This window comes from Tympanuchus pallidicinctus, unplaced genomic scaffold (genome assembly GCF_026119805.1).
Source record: "Tympanuchus pallidicinctus isolate F22 unplaced genomic scaffold, pur_lepc_1.0 scaffold14, whole genome shotgun sequence".
NCBI classification, from domain to species: Eukaryota; Metazoa; Chordata; class Aves; order Galliformes; family Phasianidae; genus Tympanuchus; species Tympanuchus pallidicinctus.
In genome coordinates, this window is record NW_026294659.1 from 8581155 (window position 1) to 8602402 (window position 21248).

The 21248-nt window shown below is 39.6% G+C and overlaps 1 protein-coding gene across 1 annotated transcript in view; it reads left to right on the forward strand.

Annotated features, from left to right (window-relative positions):
• Window positions 1-19970, forward strand: part of LANCL3 (LanC like family member 3) — a 34567-nt gene extending 14597 nt beyond the window's left edge. Inside the window, exons 2-5 of the mRNA XM_052674308.1 lie at window positions 10063-10186; window positions 10770-10967; window positions 12767-12974; window positions 13268-19970. Coding sequence (XP_052530268.1) covers window positions 10063-10186; window positions 10770-10967; window positions 12767-12974; window positions 13268-13427 — 690 coding nt within the window. The 3' untranslated portion in view covers window positions 13428-19970. The remainder of the gene's footprint in view (window positions 1-10062; window positions 10187-10769; window positions 10968-12766; window positions 12975-13267) is intronic.
• Window positions 19971-21248: the final 1278 nt, after the last annotated feature.

A 21248-nucleotide genomic window follows, 5' to 3' on the forward strand; every position in this document is an offset into this window, starting at 1 on the left:
AGCTTTTCAGTCACTCTATCTGTAAGTGCAGAAAGAAGCAGTTCCTGCCTGACAGAGACACACTAATAGAAGAGCTTTGAGTAACAGTTTGCAAACTGCATTACATACAGCACAACATGGCCATTGTCCAAACACTCTAATGCTTCCACTTGCTGGCAGTGAGGAGCTGGCAATGTTTTCATGGCAGTATACAAACAAATTCTTCCTCCTCATGATTTGTTTCCACTGATCCATCTGGTTTGATATCTTGTACCAGTGCTAGGTGGCTCAGGGTAGCTGAACTAATTTCTCTGGAAGGCAATTTTGGAATGTGTTGCCTGTGACATTACTAACCTGTATTTTTTAAGAAGTGGCATTATGCTCTGAAGCATAAGTGTTTACCTTTCTTCTAAAATTGTTGGGTTGAGTTCTGCCAATCGGTTGCATGGCCAACCTTGTAACATCTGTCAGAACTAGCTGTTCATATATTGCAAAATTTGATTAGTCAAAAAATGATACGATATTTATTTGAGCAGCACAGACTCCAAAGAATTGTAATTTAGCTCAATTGGACTGGTGGGGCACTCCTTGCAGTTAACCCAAAATTATATTTAAAAAAATTCTCACCTCACAGTGCAAGTCAGCTGGTCTGTTAAAATTCTACAGTGCAAGTAAATTGAGCAGAAATTTGAAGGAATAAATTCCCTAGTTTATCTGAGTCTTAGAGGAGTTGAGAAATACTTTGTCTTTAAATTTACTGCTTTCCATAAGCTATTATTTTGTTCTTAGATTGCTGTAAAAAATATTTTTTCATGTTCTTTATCATGTTAATTACCTCCTGCCCAGAAAATAAACTGCTGCCTTTTTTAGCTTTACTTCTTAGGAGAATCTCTTGTTTGTCTCTAAAATGTGCTTCTTCTTGATAAATAAATATTTTTTTTATAATGGGAGAACAGATGTAGAGAAGTAACAGGGGAAAGAGCAATGTCTGATAAAGTAGCTTTTTAATAACCATTTCATTATTACTCTCATGCATGCCAACAGTTTTTGTTTGCTTTTTACAGTGATGCAGTACACTAAGGAGAGATTTTCACCAGGCCATTCACAGCACTGTGCAAACAGTCATATATAGTTTAGGTCCTGCTCTTCCATGAGTGTAAGATTTTGAGAAGGTCAGGGGCTGCTCTAAGGTATTGAACCGTCTCCTCTGTGCAGGTATTATGCAGCCACTATCAAGGCAATTAATGCACCCATACATAGCACCTTCATATGTAAAACCAAGATTTCATTGGTTGTAAATAAAAACCAAACATTGAGAGCGTTGCAATTGGGAGCCAGTAACTGAGGCTGCAAGTGTGTTCTCGAACCTTCATTTGAAACACATGAATAAAAGAATATTATTGTGCTCTTCTGCGCTTCTTTAGATCACCTCTGTAAATTTAGCACAGTAACAAGCCTTAAAGTCTTCTATGGGTAATTTGCCAAATGCTAGTTTGTAACAGAAGTCATTAGCAATAAGTGCTACTGGTTGTGAGTCAGGAGCAAGATAGTGCTGTGGTTGGAGTAGAACAATACGAAATGCAGTGCTCTGTCCAGAGCTACTACTGTCTCCCATTATTTCATTTTATTTTTCTTTGGATACTTCTGCCACAAGAATCTGAAGAGGCAGATCCATTTTCTCCTTTCATTCTAAGCCTGTGTGTATGCTCACTTGCGTAGGAGGAGGAAATCAGGATGTTTGGATATGAAGCCTAAAGGCACTGGAGGTAGACTGGGAATTCTTGTATGGGGAAGAGAACTGTATGATGATGAAAGATGAAGAATTCACTGTCTTAAATATAAGGAGGGAAAAAAAAATTATAAGGCTGTTTAATAATTTACAGAATTAAGTCTCTGTCTTCCTGTGTTTGAGATGTACCCAGCATGTTTTGTGAGTTGCAACTGTGTAAACAATGTGACACCCAGCAGCGTGCTTCATATTCCTAAATAACAGGATGTGCACTTTCTTGCTTGTAAAATTTGATTAGTTCAGAAGCGATAAACTATTTTTGACAGGTGCATTCCAGGCCCCGAATACTATAATCCTACAGAAAAATTTCCCCCCGGATAACAGTGGAAATTTGACCTGTGCACTATAATCATAGCTGCATCTGAGAACCATGACCTAACGTGACAGCTTATATAGCAATTGAACTCCTGTTTTTCAACTGACTGTTGAGTAAGAGCAAATAGTTACACTGACCAGTTTATGTGTCCATTTTGATGCTGGGTATGTAAGCTGCAATCCTTCATTTTATTGCTAGGTTTTAGTTCCTTAAACAAAGCATTTGCCCTAGCTTTATAGCATGAGTTTAAAGCTCTGCCTTACAAAAATGCAAAACATTTTTTTTTTAATTCTAGCATCAATGGAGTGGTGACTCATGCCTCAGCTGAAATTTTTAGCTATCTTCCATTTAGGTATAATAGAAGATGTATTATCCTGCTTGCCACAGGAAGCAATCTCCTTTTGAATATTTGTTGACACAAAGCAAAACTTCAAGAATTCCAGGGAGAAATGCTACTTATACATGTAGCTTTATTCCATGGAGACATAGCTTGAACATAGCTTTGAATGTAAAGAAAAAAAATGTGGTTTTTTTTTCATTGCATATAGGTCACACGCTCCACATTGATGTGGAACAATGAACAAGGGCATACCGTCTGGTTACTTCCTTCTATACTGATGAAAACAAGAGTATGATCAAATCTCTTAAGAGTTAAGGGGTTGCTCAGCTTTATCTATTAGGTTTTACTAATCACCTTTTACAAGAAGGTCAGCATTTTATCTGTCGAGTAAGCCATATTCTTGTAGTCACAGTCTTTAAAGGCTACCTCAGGCAGAATTATTATCAGTCTCAACAGACTATGAGCGCGCCCATTGATTTTATTGGTAAGACATGGAACCACAACAATTTAGAAGAATAATTACACTGCATAGAAAACCTGGTTTATTGACCTGTTTGCCACGTGAGTTATTGGATTCTATTCTTGGGGTCATGAAATTACTCCATTTTTCTTTCTGTATTAGATAAGAGGTGAAACTTGTGAAACCTCCAGCATTCCTTACCAAGAGTAACACCCCTCAAGCCAAGACCCATTAAGGTTCATGAGGACTTCGATATTAAAAGCACTATGAGTAACCTAATAGGTGAAATGACTTTGACAAAATGAAAAACTAAATATTGCATGAAACTGTAAAGCCTCTTTTCCTTTTCTGTCATCCTGAGTGGTTAAGATGACTGTATTGCTTATGATGAACTGAACAAATCTGGAGAGGTTGTCAAGGAACTAGCTATCGGTCTTTGTCTGTTCCCATCCAATAATTTTTATTTATTTCTTACATAGTTTCTTCCAGTGTAAACTTTTGTTTTAATTCCCCTTCTCGGCAATGTCACATGAGCAGTGCAATTACTGTTAGTGAAAATAGTGAAGCTTTAATGATTTATAGAATTGCAGCATGAAAAGGAATTTATGATAACCATAGAACCGTGAAAGTGATTGGGTCGGAAAGGACCTTAAAGATCATCTAGTTCCAACACCCTCTGCCATGGGCAGTGTTGCCAACCAGTTGAGATCAAGTTCTGTTGACATGCAGATTTGTACAAACACCAATAACTTTTTTTCCAAAGAGAGGCTGCCTAAGATGGCACAGCAAATAAGCATGCCCAACGACCTGCATCATTTCTGAGTGCAGACAAGAACTGCCAAGGTTACTGCAGTGTCTGGGGAGGCTCTCTCGTCCAAGCTTTAATCTTCTGGAAAGGCTGTTTCATGAATCCTGTCTCCTATCGCTCTGGAGCTGTAAGCACAGGCATTGTTCTGATGCTTCTGTGTAGTTTACACCATCAACCAATTCAAGCACCAGGTCAGCTCTGCTACAATGTAAAATATCAGTGGAACAGCTGAAGGCATGAATTGGCTTCCAGTGAACCAGCAGACCTGCTGCTAAGGGGAGGTAAGCTAATCCAAAATACGTGGGTAGAGCAGATGTTCCTTTCATATCAGTGTAAAAAAATGGGTTAGCATCCTGGCACAGCACAGCTACAACACAGTGGGCAGCTTGTTCCTCAAGGCCAAGTGAGGTGCCCGGCTTGGAAGATGTTTATACTCATAATGCAGAATTGTCAGGAACGCTTACCTCAAGTACAGACAGAGCTCCCATCAGGATATAACAGCTCACTGCTGCATTTTTGGCATAAGTTAACTGAAGGATTCATGTATGGGTGTACATTGTGACTGAGACAAAACGCAGCCAAAGGATTCCCCACTGATGAAGAAGATTTTACATAAATAATCTTCCTCCTTCCTGTGTGGGGGAGCACAGATGGAAGGAAAGCAGTATCTGTGGAGTACTGATTTCTGACTCATCTGCAGTTGTGAAGCTGCTCTGATGGAGCTGAGGGAGGAGGATTGACACAGGAGCACCAACAAAGGATTTGGATGACAGAAAGATGACAATTGATACATCTATTATGGCCACATCCTGAGGTCTCTATTGCCAGAGTGTCTCAGAATCACCAAATGATTGAGATTCAAAGCGACCTCTTTGCCTATTTGGCTCAACCTGTGCTCAAGCAGGCACACCTAGATCAAGGTGCCTGGAACTGTGTCCAAGCAGCTTTTGAACATGAGCTTTTGAACATCTGTGCCTCCCCACTCTCTTGAAGCGAAGAGGATGATGGGGACTTCCTGTTTCTTTCCCAAGATCTAGGAAAACTGCTGTATTAGAAGTAGCCAGCAGCATCCAGCCAGCAATTGGTGCATTCATCAACGGAGAGGGAGATCAGAAAGAAGAACAGAGTGTAAACAGAGAGACTGATGCTTTTCCCCTCTTTTTATTGACCTGGGACAGAGTTTGAGAAAAGGCTGGTTGCTGAGTCTCCCCAGTGTTTACCTTGACACAGTGAATAACGATGCTCATTCCATTTGACCAACTGTACAGCAGCACCAGCTGCTCCCAGGCAGCCTGCTAGGTACAGCAGTAGTGGTACTCTGTCCTTTTTTGCAACACTTCGTTTGCTGCAATATCTGAAATTTTGCCTTTCTAAAGGAGAGGTTTAATTGCAGAATATAATTGTTCTGACAAGTGAGACCCATGGAATTTTTTTTTTTACTCTGTTAGTGATAGTAAAAGTGATGTATTGTCTTTACCAATAATCTGATTCATGCACCCACATAATAGGATAGGACTGATATTGTTGCCATGCTGATGATAAAAACAAGACTCAAAGGAATGAAAATTGACACATTAACCAAAAGCAGCAATGGGGGTCTGGAACATTGTGGACAGGCAGCAAATGTGTCCCTGTACCTTTTACTGTTCCTTGGTTTCATAGCATCATCTGAAAGAAAAATCTGGCCACGACACTGCATGGAAAGGTTCCTGAACAATTCTAAGCCCTGTCTTTGGTAGAAAAGGATCAACCTCAGCAAATTGAACTTTAACGCCACGTAGTGCAGTAAGTTGTCATTAAAATATCAGGCTGGCTCCAGCACCATTCTGCTCCAGTCAGCTGTCCTGCCAAATAGCAATTTGCATCCTTGAAATGTTTTTGAGTATTATAACTAATTCACAAGCTCCCTCTGCTGGTCTTCCAGAAGATGAGACTGGTGGCAAAGCTGCTGTCCGCTTGTTTTCAGACTGACTCAATTTCTTCAACTTATTTTGACGATGCTTGGTGTTCAGTAATGCCTTCTGTTTTGCACATACAGGAAAAAGCACTGAGAAAATAAATATGCATTGGTGAATTAAAAGTGTACTGTCCTCAAACATGCTCAATACAGTGTGCAGTTTTTATGTAGGTTTTCAAAAAGCCTCTCGGTTTGTACTGAGCATTCAGAGGGATGATAAAGTGCAGAAAACGTTATTATAATCAGAAGCAATGAAAAACTGGTTCTGCTGCTGCTTTCTGCTGTGTTCTCAAGGTCAAGATTTCTGTCCACAGTTTTTGAAACACGTATCTAGGGCACAGCACTGTCTTAGTCAGTATATTAGTAAATCTCTCTTAGCAGATTAAATGGAGCTGTGGAGTTATTTACTTCCAGCTAAACAATCTCAAGTTGAGAAAGACCTCTAACAACAAAAAGAGCTCTGAGACAGTTTTAGACATAGCCTTTCCTTGCTGTGTCTTAGCGTGGATTTGCTGAATAATGTACCTGGCTTAAGTCATTCACATATCTGTGGAATGCCTTAATGGAAGGATGCACATTGTCTGTAGTGACATAAAAGAAAAGCAGAGACACTATGGAAGCAATCACAGCAGTATTGGTGACTCTAAGTAGGGCTCCAGAGCACAGACAATACAGTTCAAATACTGAGTATCAGTACTGCTCACTTATTGTGCTTAAAGTAGAAGGTGAATGGAAATTCACTGTCACCACTGTGAATGGAGCTTTTTTTATTAACAGCAGCCAGCATCGCTGTGCAATGATGTAAATGCAGGTGAAATGTAGAATACTTTTGCAAATGTACTTCAAACTGTGATCTAGGGGGGAAGCTGAAATGAACACTTCTGAGATGACAGAATGGATTTAGATGTCGTTAAAAATACAAAAAGAGTTAGCTGAAATATTAAGCCATCAGCAGTGTATGTCTCAGTGTCAGTAGTCTTTTGGCTGTATACTGACATAATAAAGAATAATTCTACCTGCTCTGCAGCATGCACATAGTAAATGCAATTCAAATTTATAAAAAGTATAGCTTGAGAAGCTTGATGTGTGCTTGATTTTTTTTCTGGGCAGCATATTCTCATGCTGATGTAATTCTTCATTAAAGCATCATCCAGGTTTTGCCAGAGGATGTGACAGCAGTATGCAGTTTATCCTTTAAAGACTTTGGGAAGATCGGTCTGTTTCTTTGCTGTCTCTAATATTAGTTCAGTAATTCCCAGAGGCAAGTTGGCACTGTGACTCCATTGAAATGAAAATGAACTTTGTAGCATGGTGGTTAAACCATCTGTGGTTATGATCCGTGTATTCTCCGATAGCTGTTGTGGTGACATGTTTTTAGCTGTTTTTGGAGATGCTGTGAGGGAGCATACAGAGAACACCCATAGTTTTTGATTTGTGGCAAGATGAAAGAAATCTTGAGGAGCTTTTAACACAGATTTTGTTGAAAGAGAATGTAGCAAGGCAGTGGAGATCTTAAATATGATAACAGATCATAAAAATCTTTGGAAGACCACTAGTAATTATTATGAGAGTCTCTATTCTCAGTTAATAGCTTCCTAGAATAAGGAACAAATACAAATCTGTGTAGTAAGGGTTTTGGAAAATAGCAGCTCTGCATACGGTGCCTGTGAATCGAGGTGCTTGGGAAGAGATATTTGGAGTCAGCACAGAAATGTTCCTATTCATCTCTTAGTGCACATCTCCTACCTGTCTCATGCTCATAGGCCAATTCGAGTGGCCAGAGACAGAAGGTTGCTTTCAAAATATATGGGTTATTTTCTTCTCCATTTCATCCAGTCGTGTGGATGTGCTGATTTCTATCATCCATTCCAATCATGATTTTCAGTATTCAGTTTTTATCTGACTTTGCATATGTGAAGTGATATTACTTTGCCAGCCAGTGGGATATACTTTGTGCATACACATAAGTAATCACAGTGCTTAAGCATTCTGCTTTTTACACTTACCTTTTATTAAAATATGGTGAATGATGCAGTTCTTACTAGCTGAGATTTTTTACACAGCATTGTGCAGTGCTGGATTTGGGTAGAAGTAAAAATCCATTTAAAGACCACAATTAGCATTTTGAAATGGTCTTTAATTCAATTTAAGATTAAATGTGCTGAACATAAAAATAAGTTGATCAAACACGGTTTATATTGAAATCCAGCTCATTTATTACAATCACATGGAGAAAATGAACTGATCTCAGTGTCTGTAATCAGCATGCTTTTGCCTTCCAGAATGACAATAAGGAGATCTTAGCCTTCACTTTTATTTTTCAAGGGTTACCTTACTAATCCTTTGACAAAGTCCGGGATTTGGAGGATTAGGTCCCCAAGTGCAAGACTAAATCAGAAGTCAGGAGAGAATGCGGTGTGTCTCGCCGTGTCTGTGATCTGCTCATTTGTTTAGGATTTTAGCCATTATGAAATTCAGTGAAGCTGAAACAATTAATCTTAAGATGACTGGAAATGGGTGAAGTGTCCAGATGTTAACAGCTTATTTACTTCTACTGCAGTAACATTAAAGAACACTAATCAAGATCAGAACCGGCTTCTTCTCCAAGTTGTACAAAGATAGATAAACAAGATTTTTCAGTCATTATTTCTCAGCCAAGTTCTGACATTGATTATCCACAGTATCTTTTCATTGCCAAACAGAAGTATATATTTTTATAACAAATGTTGCCTCCAAATTTAATGCAGGTGGCATTTTTTAAAAAAGAATCAATGGTGAGTCCTCTGATATTAAAAATTACAACAAAAGCAAATGTGTTCATAGCCATTTTAGAGACATTAAGTTGATAAGCTCAGTTAGCTTTAGGATTATTCTCTATCTTGTTATCTTTTCAAGGGTATTTCTACGGCTTTTTTCTGCCTCATTTTACTTTTTATTTTTTTCTTTCCCAGTGCTCTTTTCATAAGTCAAAATGTATTTTTGCAGAACACGGCTGCCATGCAGGCTTTGTGCTAAAGCCAAAATGCTACAGCACTGAATGGTGTTAATGACTTAGGTGCTGTCAAGAACGTGCAGGGGGACATGCAAATGATTGCAGTGAGTTTGAGTATCATTAGTGCTGTAGTTAAGTGCTGCAGAAGAGATTCCTCACTGAATACTTTGAGTCAGTTACTTGGAATACTTCATGTCTGGTAAAATATATGGCTTGTCAATCCTATTTACGTTTGACACTGCTGAGTGGGGCATTTCTTAGCACTCCATTAGAAGAAAGGTGGTGTTAACCTGTTTGTAATGACAACATCCAGTAAATACAGCTGGCCATTTCTGTTAGCATTTCTGTGAAGTAAGAAGGGGTGATTCTTTAGTAAGATGTTTTGGAACCTACATATGTATATGTAGGTTCCATGATTTTCAGTAGTTTCATACCCTCTTCCTTGCTTCCTCTTTTATTGTTTAAAGGAAAATCTGTCTCTCTCTGTATTTCCCAGTGAAGCCTGTAATATTTACTTCTCTAGGTCTGCTTTCCTTTGCCTTTTCATTCTGTTTCTTGCATCTTGTCTGGCGCTTGTTGTCTGCTTCCATCAGGCTGAAGTACCTCTGGAAAGGGAAGGCAGTGGCTCTTAGTGGGCCTCCTTTCACCTCATCTGTGTACTACACCCAGGTGTGGGGCTCCCACAGGAGCCCCTACAGGAAAGATGTGGAGCTTTTGGAGGGGGTCCAGAGGAGGGCCTCAAAGATGATAGCAGAGGGCTGGAGCACCTTCCCTATGAAGACAGGCTGAGGGAGCTGGGCTTGTTCAGCCTGGAGAAGAGAAGGCTGCGGGGTGACCTCACTGCAGCCTTCCGGTATTTAAAAGGGGACTATAAAAAGGAGGAGAAACAACTTTTTTACGAGGGTAGGCAGTGATAAGACAAGGGGGAATGGTTTTAAGTTCAAGGAGGGAATGTTTAGATTGGATGTCAGAGGAAAGTTCTTTACCAAGAGAGTGGTGAGGTACTGGCACAGGCTGCTCAGAGAGGTTGGATGCCCCGTCCCTGGAGGTGTTCAAGGCCAGATTGGATGGAGCCCTGGGCAACCTGCTCTAGTATTAAATGGGGAGGTTGGTGGCCCTGTGTGGGACACAGGATCTTGATGATCCTTAGGATCCCTTCCAACCCCAGCCATTCTATGATTCTGTGATTCTATGATCTAAGATGTGATTTTTGATTTCGTAAGATGTGATGAAACTATTTTTGAGAAACATGTAAAAGTACTGTGTTACATAAGAAGCTCTTAATAGGAACGTAGCTTACAGCATGCGCAGAAGACTGAAGGCAGTACTTTGTCTTGTGCACCAGGAAAAAAAGCAGGGTCACGAAAACTGTCCAAAATTATTATAGTATTCTTTATGTTTGTTTTTATTTTTCTGCTTAGGTGCTGACCCCAGCACAAATAAAATCAATTTGCCTGGCCATTCTGGAATCAGGAAAGCAATACGCAGTGAAGAAGAGGAAACCGTTCCCACTCATGTATTCCTATTATGGAACTGAGTATCTTGGTGAGTAGAACATATCTGCTTTGGCAGTGATGCAGTGCATAGATGCTGAGACAGGAGATGGTTTACAAATAAAATTTATAAAGCCTATCGTGTGGGATTTCTCCAGAGTAAGATAAGATGTTTTCCTTTCCTAAAAGTGATGTTTCTTATTCTTAAACCTTTGAAAAAAGTGTTTAATTATCATTATTGTGAAATAGGATAATTGAACCTTTAAACTTCTCAGTCTGGTTCCAGTTTGGTTTGAGTTGTGATTGAGGTTATTTCTCTGCAGTTATATCAACTGTGTCTAACAAGGCACAATCACTCCAGTTGGAAAGAATTGTAGCAGCAAATATTCAAGCAGATAGCACAGTAAGAGTGTGCTTTCACACTTAGCTGGAAAAGCTGGAAAAGACTGAAGCAGTAACAAATAACTGTGTCATGCAACTGAAGTGCTTTCATTCCAAGCACCACTGTAATGTGCCTGAGGAAGACTAAAGACCCATGCACTTGACAATGAAATCAGTCCCCAAAGAAAGATACAAGGGGATGGAGGTGGGACCTAAACATCCCTTCTCCTTTTGACTGTTGCTGTTCTTTACAGGTGCAGCACATGGACTTTCATCAATACTTCAGATGTTACTTTCCTATTTTGAGTACCTGCAGCCAGCAGATCAGGAGCTTGTGTGGCAGAGTGTTGACTTTCTCATGGACCAAGAGCAGAATAGCAACTGGCCTCCTGAGCTGGGGGAGACGATCGAGCGGGAGAATGAGCTTGTTCACTGGTGTCACGGAGCTCCAGGTTCTTTTCCATTTGATGCTATGCATGGCCCAATGTTTCTCTACATTTGGTGATTCCATGTAGAAGATAATCTCAGGTTAAATTTGACTGATACTGACATTTTATGAGATACAGGTGAACTATTTATTCTGTCAGTTAAAACTGTTTTATTTATTGTCAAAGCAGCTAGAAGGAATATTTCCTATTTTATTAGCATTTGTGATCTAAGCTGAAAGAGTTCTGGGGTTTTGGAATACACAGATGCAGGCACACGTGAGTATTGAGAAGGCATTCAGAAGAATTTTTCCCTCATCAGAATTAAAGGCTAAGCCTATGCACATTACACAGAGATACATTAAATTGACTGATATTTGCATGTGAAGGAGACTTTGTACTAGCAAGAGGCTTTTTTTTTTAAAAAAAAAAAAAAAGGCATCCATATACAACTGCTTTTAAGAGAGAAAGAGAATACTTAGCTTGGACTCATGAGTTAAGGCTGATGCCTGTCAGTTCAGAATCTAGTCAGTACCCTAGCAGTTTGCACAAGGAATGCTGTGTGTTGAAATTGCTCTTTCACCCACTGGCAGAATTTTATTGCTGACCAGTCCTATTGGTTTTGTAACATGAACCTAGAAGGTTACAGAGAAACTGACTGCTGTTCAAGAATGACCATGAGCACTGAGGCATTGCTTGTCAAGGTTTTCTATTTAAACTTCAAAAAGTACACAATTAGTTAATATCCCTCAAACGAGCTTTTTCTTAGTGTCTTATGAAGGAGCAATCTTCTTGCTCTTGCACTCTAGTGAAGTAACATGAAAACAGCTTTAGCTTATCAAGCTTTTTTTTATTTTTAAGACAAAAAAAGTGACTTCTGTAGCATGGCCGGTCTAGTGAGGAAATCTGCAGGGAGGATACCCTATTTGTTTCAATATCATGACATTTTTTTACATGGATTTATTAATAAGTGGAGAGATGCAGTGAGACTCAGCCAAGGTGACAAAATCGCAAAGGTCATAGAGAAGTTACTTTAGAAGACATTAGCAGACATCTAAATTCATTAATTACTGTGGTTCTTTCCCAGAAAATCCTGCATCCTAGCATTGTTCATAGGCAATAAAGCACACGTAGCTTATAAGAACACTCTCCAATTACTTTGGTGTATTATATTCAAACCACTAGTGAGCTATTCAAAATGCTCCCTTGCTCAGGTGCTTGATTTGGTCATACATATTCTTATAAGGTTACCGTGAACTAAGCAGTACCGTGCTCTGTTGAAGATAATGATCAATTTATTTGAATTTTCTCAAAAAATAAGCTGAATAGCTTTTTTTTTTTTAAATGAGGTTAGTATTCATAACTGTTCATAACAAGTTTTTTTTCTAATTCAGTGAAAAATTGTACCTATTGCCATTACAGCTGCATTGCCCATCTTGCCCATCCTTGTGTTTCTGTCAGTGTAAAGAGACAAGGTGGCTGGGGATTTGAAATGGGCAGAACACTGTGATGAGTGCTTCCTATTTTAAAGAAATGTGCTAAAGGATTGGGAATATTAGAGCAAAACTGGAAATTAAGTGTTGCTTTGAGAAGACTGAAAGCGGTGGTGTCACAGGGAGTGTCTAAGTTTGTCTTATCATATGTTTTGTAGCCTACCAGATACCCATCATATGTAGACATGTAACATTGATATGTGTAGAGCAAGAGACTGCAGGTTTTTTATGTCAATCTGTTATATATTTACGTATTAATCTTTGTTTTGTTGTGTGTTCTATGGAAGCCTTGGCCTACTGATTACAAAAGACTCTTCACTGCTGCTTTCTTAGGCATTGCATATCTGTTTGCCAAAGCTTACCTCGTTTCCAAGAAGCCTCAGTACCTGGACACTTGTATCCGTTGTGGAGAGCTAACCTGGCAGAAAGGCCTGCTGAAGAAGGGACCTGGAATATGCCATGGAGTGGCTGGTAGTGCTTATGTGTTCCTGCTGCTCTATAGGCTCACTGGAAACTCAAAATACATCTACAGGGCCCAAAGGTTAGTATTTATAACTTCCTGCGTTCAGGGTCATACCAGAAAGTCTCCAGAACATTCACAAAGCTGCTTAGGGCCTGCGATTGCAGCATCACATGCAGTGCTGTTGTCAGGCTGCCTGCAGTGGGAGAGGTGCCTGAACTCCCTCGGCGGCCTTCCTGCCTGTGGCCCTGGATTGCTGTTGAGGGGAGCCGGGTGGTGGGAAGGAACAGCCTTCTGGGATTTCCTATTTCTGTGATTAAACCTACGTGTTTAAACTGATAATAATCATCATCATCTTTTCTTCTGTTTCTTAGGTTTGCAGAGTTCTTATTTACAGAGGAATTTAAGGCTGGTTCCCGGGCACTAGAAAGTGTATATAGTCTGTATGAAGGCTTCTCGGGGACTGTGTGTTTCCTGACTGATTTGCTGCAGCCCAATCAAGCCGAGTTTCCTCTCTTCAGTGTCTTTGTGTAGAGAACAACATCATTCAGGGCTGCATTCCTGTGGCAATGGGAGAGGCACCTGTGGTTTCACCTGTTTGTGAGAGGCTATTTTCAAAGCAAGCCAGTGGTACCACTAATGCTAGCCTTAATGTAACTGGGAGGCAGGTGAAAGTAAATTCACTTAGGCTTTGGGTAAGGGAAGCATGTGAGCAAAAAAAAAGGGGGGTGGGGTCAGTTCAAAAAAGGGGAAGGGGTTGAATCTGATGGGGTAGATATTTATCTGTAAAGAAGTAAAATATATTTAAGTGATAGAGAAAGGAGCATTATCAAACTTGGTTTATCAAATTTGGTGGCTACACAGGAGAAAAAGCAAGCTAGAATTAAGGGACATGCAAAGAAGAAACAAAGTGGTACATCCAGGATGTTTGAAAAGGAGACTTGCAAAAGCAAGTCTTTACGCAGTGATGCACTTTCCAGGGAGGGCGCTGTAGACGTGTCACTACACTGCACAAAGGCAAAATCTGGGATTTTGTACCTCGACCATGTTTACTAGTACTAGTGCCATGTGTTAGAAATAGCTGTATCCTGGAGCTCTTTTCATGTGTACGTAAGGATAGTTCTGTAGCTAGCTATTTATGCAGCCTGCAGTTTCAAAGGATCATTTATTTCACTGAGTTTCATGTGTGTAAATGAGAACTGAATTTGGCCCTTCCTTTTGGAGCTCAGTCTGTGGTGAGGAGCTGGTCTCCTTACTGGTTTACCCCAACTGTGGCACTCTTACCAATACTTTCCCTTCTGCAGGGATAATTAGTGCTGCCGTGGAGACTTGGATTGAAAAGTTACATAGCAAAGACACCACCGGCAGATGCTTCTTCACAGTACAGCATTGCTAGAATAGGTATTGTTCAGTGATACAAAAGCTTCCTTTAAAAATTAATTACCTTGAGCAGCATTTCTGAACAATAACATACGTAGTTCAGAGAACAGAAGAACAATTTTCCCAATGAATTGTTCATTCCAAGCCCTGAAAACTGAATGCAAACCTCCGATGGCAAACTGAGCTAAAGAAAAACCTGATAGAAAAACTCAATTTGTTGCTTCTCTTGGTGAATAAAACAATGTATGTGCCCAAATGACTTGTAGCTGTAGAAATAAATGATCTCCTCCATACTAGTTGCACTAGCACTTAAGGTTGCAATTATACTGTTTCATATATATTATATTTATGAAATGATAATTAAAAGCTAAAGAAAATGCTAGCATAGATTTGTAGTAGAAAAATTATGAAAACAAAACCTATATTTAAAAATCTTTACTATTTTTATTTATTTTTATTTATTGGGAATAATGTAATGCAATTATCTTTGAGGACAGATCGGGAAGGCCACTATTTCAAAACTTTGCATTTAGAGTGAAAAAACTGACCTGTGTGCACTGCCAAACATTGCAGTCTCTCTTCCTGCATTCTCAGCTGGAGATTACAGTTTCCTTGTATTTAATGCCTAATGGATTGAAGTTCCCATTTAATTTCAGTGGCTTGATCAGGCTGTAAGATAGAGCTAAGTCTTGCAATCCTTCTGCATTTTAACATACTAATTCCATTCCTACTCATGCCACTCATTACAAGATGACTTGCATTACTATGAGCTGCAGATTAATATTTTTGCTATTTGTTTTGCACTGTGCAGCTTTAATTAATTACCTAATCATAGAAGTAATCGTATTTCTTTGGTGACAAAAGTAATGCAGTTCAGCTTATCAAGTATTTGGGAATCTTTTGATGAATGTTAAAATTCAATATACAGATGTTATGGGTTTATAATTTGTGGGATAAAGGGTCTTTTAAGAAAGCCATTAATGTCACTTCCTTCATCACTGTGAGCAGTGAGATGCATACACATAGGAGCATGTATTTCATAGAGGGGTTTACATGTGAGGCTTAACTGAGAATGGAAAGTCCCTGTGCTCTGCCCAGCCATGTTTAAGTGCACCTGTTAGATAAGCAGTCAGATCCTAAGCCCTTTGTGATTCTTACCTAGTTTCTTTCTGTAAAGCAGATGGATAATCTATTTTATAGCTGGAACCTTTTTTAACAAGAAGGTAACACTTGGTCTATTCACTTTTTCCCTGTGAACATTAATTTTTCAGTCTCCATTTGTCTTCTAGGGTAGTGGTACTCAGATTCTATCTTATTGTAAGATTGGGTTCTGCTGTGATCGGGCTCAGGCAGTTGCAATCCCACACTTATTGCCAAGTATTCTATTTACAGATGCAAACATTACAAGGCCTAGTGTCCTGATAACCACATAGTCAAAAAACTTAAGCTGAACTTAAGCCTTAACAGAATCTACACCTATCAGCACGGTAATCATGTCCTCCTGATTTTGTTCCCAGTGCCTACCTTTTAATTATCATTAAGCCACAGCATTTAACTGCATCCAGTTAGATTTCTTTTTCTCAGGAGAGGCTTGGAGAAGGAAATCTTTGCCAAAACCTCAATACATCTACAGCACAATAAATAAATAAATGCAGTAACTTAGACCCTGTCCAAGTCACGAATGCTGACATTGGAATATATACCACAGGTGTTAAAATTTACCATAAACAATACGTCTCTGTAGGATTCATTCCTTTAGATTTAGATCAGAGAAGATTCAGATCATTTATGATATAAATAATAGTAACAAAACCACCTGGTCTCACGGGATACATCTTGTAAAATCTTGGAACAGATGTAGCAGTTAAAGCTGGTTCTTATAGCCCTGTTGCTTTCTTATCTGACCTGGCTGGGATGAGGGGGAGATGGGATGTGCTGTGGTCACAGCTCCTGAACACAGTGTCCATATACTCCAAGCCTCTTCTGAAATTGCCAGTCATTAGTCATCAAGTGGACATGGGTTTTCACCTTTTAATACTCTTCAACTTCAATTTCCTTTTCAACTTTTTTTTTTTTTTTTTCAATTGTTTACATAAATGCTGTTGCAACCTTAATGTGTTGCAATTAAGACATGGACAGGAAAGCAACCTGACTAGAGCCTTCAGCACTTTTAATGTGATAAAAAAAATCAGGTCCTTCGTGTTCCCTCCGTACTGCTTGGGGAAACCAATCGCTCGTCCTAAGCTGGGTATTCTCAGCTGGATGCTATTTCCTCCTGCTCCACAATCAAACCTGAGAGACTGGAAGACCATATTCCCAAATAGATTCTGCCACAGCGCTGTGACAAAAGACTGCATTACCAGAAACTTCAGAAGCCTCTTTCAAAGTGTAAAACATGAGTTACCAAGTCACCTGTGCACATCAGTCTCTCTGCTTTGTTAAGTTTCTAAAGTGTAGACAATAGGATTTTAAGTGATACCATAGTATTTCTGATTATGCTGTTAAAGCCAAGAGGATGCACTGTGTGGGTGCTGGTGCTTATTTGTGATGTGCATGTGTTCGTGTGGTGCTGTCTGTGAGTAAAGCTGTAGATTACAAACCAGTTTAAGGAGCTATATACTATTCATGACTTTTGGTAGGCCATCTATAGGTTACTGTTGTAGAATAATTTTGAAGGAAATTAGATCTGTGATGTCAAGATTTAGCGATATTAGGACTTGTAGAGCCACATGCAATATGTTTCAGCAATAGTACAGTTCTAACAAATATATCTTTATTTTTTCCTGCTATTCACAACTTATCAGCATGACAGTATTCTTGTCTTGTGCTACTGCTTTCAGTATCTCCTTTGTTTGCACCGTTGGTTCTTTCACTTTCCCCACCTTTCTTTCCCAGTCTATGAATAAGTCTGGAAGGCTGAACAAGCAGCCCATGCCTTTGTTCTTGAAAATTAAATCAATTAATTTTGCTGAAGGGGAGTGTTCCACTTATTTGCATTACATTGTTTTTAGACTCCTAGGTGGTCTTTTCTCACTGGCTAGGCCATTTCCTACCTACTAAGGAAAAATCATAATACTGTAGAATAACTTTCATTGATGATAGGCATCGTTAAATAAAAAAGAAGTGTGTTTACTTCTCTGTATCTCAGTTCTACTGACAATCAGAAATAAGTGGAATGGATGAACATCTCAAAACAAGCATTTAAATAGTTCTGGGAAATATGCACAAATGAATGCAACTGAAGTGATCACTGTTGTCACTACTCGGTGAAATTAAGTAATGCCACTTTGATGTTCTAGTAATAAGTATATCAACATACAGATAATATGACAATTATATTGAATAGTTGTTTGGTTGGTTTTTTAATTCTAGGGGTATCTTAGTGGTCTTTTCCAACCTTCATAACCATATTACTCTATAATTCTATGAAAGAAAAAATATAGGTAGGTATCTGATGTATTCAGAAACATACAGGTACAAACAATGAAAATGTTCACAAGCAATCAGTCTTTTTTACTTACAGCATTATCTGCATATACAGTAATAGCATCTGCCAACATCCTGCATGTTTTATGAAAACAGAGAACAATTTTAGCATATGCATGCATTTTGAGGCTATATCCTTGTTACTTCTTTTGAAATTTTGACCTGTAAGATCCATGGACAGAGTGCATCTCTGAGGTCTGCCAAATAAATCTCAGGTGCAGTAATCTCCTACATAGACTGAATATTCACTGACACGAGTGCATATTGTAATCTGTAGGAAGTAGTTTATCAGGGGTAAGAATTGTTCTGTGGATTGTAAAGAGCAATCTTCCTGTGTAGAAATACACAGGTGAGCAATTGCTGGCTATCAGCAATCTTGTGATTGCTCTGAGAAGATATCTGAGTTTATATAATGTCCCGGATTAAGCAGTAAGCAGCACAAAGCCAAATTAAAAATAAATAAGAAAATGACCAAAAATCACATGATTGAGGGAACAACATAATTCAAAGCCATAATCCAAAAATGCTCAGGGCCCAAAACAAGACAGCAATTCAAGGGTGTGAACAGGCATTTTCCAAGAGAATAGCATGGTTTGAGTCATTGCCACTGTAGCAAAGTTATCATATGCTGAAAAAAATCTGCCTATGAAGGAATTGCCTGTAGCTAAACCTACTGCCTTCTATCATTTAATAGAATAAATGTACACTGTGGATGCTTAAGCAGTTAAAAAAATACCCAGAAAACTAACATGCCCAAACTTCTTGACTTGTCTTTCACTTATTAAATTTTCTGGTCACTTGTATTGTCATTGGCATCACTGTTGGTTCTATACTCTATATATTTAAAAACCATGCTCTAGAAGAAATCCATCCATAAATAGCAGTCTGTCTGAAAACACATAAGACAGCATTGATCCTTAATGTGTACAAGGAAGTCTCTTGACATTGTTCATTGTGTGACCGCTCCAAGAGAAGATGGAGGCATTTAGGTCAAGCGCAGAAATACCAACCAAAATGATAGAAAATTCCTTAAAAACTTACTTTGCCTAGTGGTAAAATGGTATTTTCATGAAAGATACTTTATAGTGCAGTGATACTCATCAACACCACTGCATGTCCATACATAACCAGGTTGGACAGAGTTTGGGGCATCCAGGTTTAATGGGAGGTGTCCCTGCCCAATGCAGGGCTGGAGCCAAGGCCGTCTTCAGGGTTGCTTCCAACCCAAACCTTCTGTCATTCATGCACACTACCCAGAAAATTTCACATAGAAGTCCTGAATTTAATAGTATCCTGTAAGTGAACAGAAAACAAATCCTATTCAAATACTGAATTCTATTTCATATAGAAGAGAAAGGCTGCCAGACCTGAAATTAAGCTCTGCTTTTGTCTTCATTATCATTACCACACAAAAGGAGAAGGTTTTCTAACAAAGGTGTAATTTTGCCACTGATTTGACCTCATGCTCTTGTTTTAGGGGCCAGATATGCAACCCACTTACGTCAGTGGTGAATCTCCATTTGATTTCAGGCATGTAGGGTTACATCCTTCCACATGTGTGAAATTGGGGCAAAACTGCATCATTCTGGGCCCCAAACCTGCAAACCTTTCCTCAGTACAAGTCCCGTGGGATTACTGATACTTGCTCATATGTTAAGAGGAAAGCTAGCATACACAGGGTCCTATCTGATAGCAACTTTATACCCATTTTTGCTCAAAATGTCTGCTATATGCATGAAAGCCAATACCAATAAAAAGTACAGGGAACTTCCATGACATTACTAATAAAAGGTGTTAGTTTATGTCCAGTTTCTGTTAGTTACACTTCAATATATTCCAATATTGTGTTGATTTCTTGAGTATATGCTACATCCTAGATTCATGTCTCAGTGGAATAGCTATTTGCAGCCATACTGTCGTACAGTCTCTTCAGAATCAAGATTGATTTGATTCTTTAGAAATGCACCTTATTGTTTAAAAGCAGGACACCTGCTCTTCTAATGTTTAAACACTGTGATCTTACAGAATGTGTTTATTGTATTAGTTTTGTATTGTAGATTATGATAGAAAATAGATTTTATAGCTTTTTAAAAGCAGTGACAATACTAAGCTTCATAGTGGCAGAACAAACTGTGTATATCCATGATATTAATATCAATAAAAAGCTGTGATTATATTTTGCCTTAAATAAAAGCCCAACCTTGAACTGTATGTCTTTGCATTGGATTGGTCAATTCTCTGTCGTCCATGGCAGCTTTGGTGACAGCAGCTTTTCTTTCTGAAGCATTAGTGACTCAGAGCTCCAAGACTTTCAGTGATGCTGTGTTATCATCGGTAACATCATTTGTCTGATAATGAGGTAAAGCATTCAGGCTACAGATAGGGATTCATCTGAGCTATCCCATGGTCACAGGAGATAACAGGAGATGAGCTTCTTTTGGCCTGGAGGTTAAAGCTTGTCACTTTGCTGATTAGTTTCACTTAGCTTCTATCCCATTACGTGGAATATGCATCACTGGTTGCCTCTCCAGAAAGCCCCTCCATTCTGAGTAAGGAGCATTACAGCATTTAAATTATACAATCACTGAACTGTCTGAGTTCTAAACAACCCTTAGAAACCATCTGGTCCAACTCCCCTGCAATGAACAGGGACGCCTACAGCTACATCAGGCTGCTCAGAGCCCCGTCCAGCCTGACCTTGATTGTCTCCAGGGACGGGTCATTCACAGCCTCTCTGGGCAACCTGTGCCTGTGCCTCACCACCAGTATTGTAAAAAACTTCTTCCATATGTCCAATCTAAATCTCCCCTTTCCTAGTTTGAAACCCCATGTCCCATCACCAGACCCTGCTAACTAGTCTGTCCCCTTCTTTCTTACAGCCCCCCTTTGATACTGACAGGCTGCTCTCAGGTCTTGCAGAGCCTTCTCCAGGCTGAACAGCCCCAGCTCCCTCAGCCTGATCTCACAGGGGAGTTGTTCCATCCCTTGGATCAGCCTATGAATCACCCAGGCTCACCCCTAACAAGGTTCCTCTGCTGCCATCAGTTGAGCTCATCAGCAGAGGTGAGTGAAGGGGGTCCACAGTTGCCTGTGCAAAGGCAGTTCAAGAAACATTCCCACCAGCGATTACGTTGGCACTTTTTCAGTAAAACTGAGGACAACCTCAGTAGCATTAAGGAATATTAGCTGCCACGCGCACGTAGCTATCAGCGTTCTCTCCTTAATAAGCTAGTAGCATCTCAGACTCTGTATTTTGCCTTTCCTATCTACTGCTAGTTCCCAGGTCTCTGGCAGATCTGCAGCTCCCTGTGAGCAGGCTGAGATGCAGGACCTGTGAGGGAGGCACTGGGCGCGAACCAAGAGCCTGCACGGAGAGGCAGAGGGAAGTGGCAGTGACTGAACACCGATGCGGGCACCATCTGCCAGCCCAGCGGGACTGGCCAGCTTCGTGTGGTGCCAGAGACTCAGATTCAGGGTGATACACTGCAA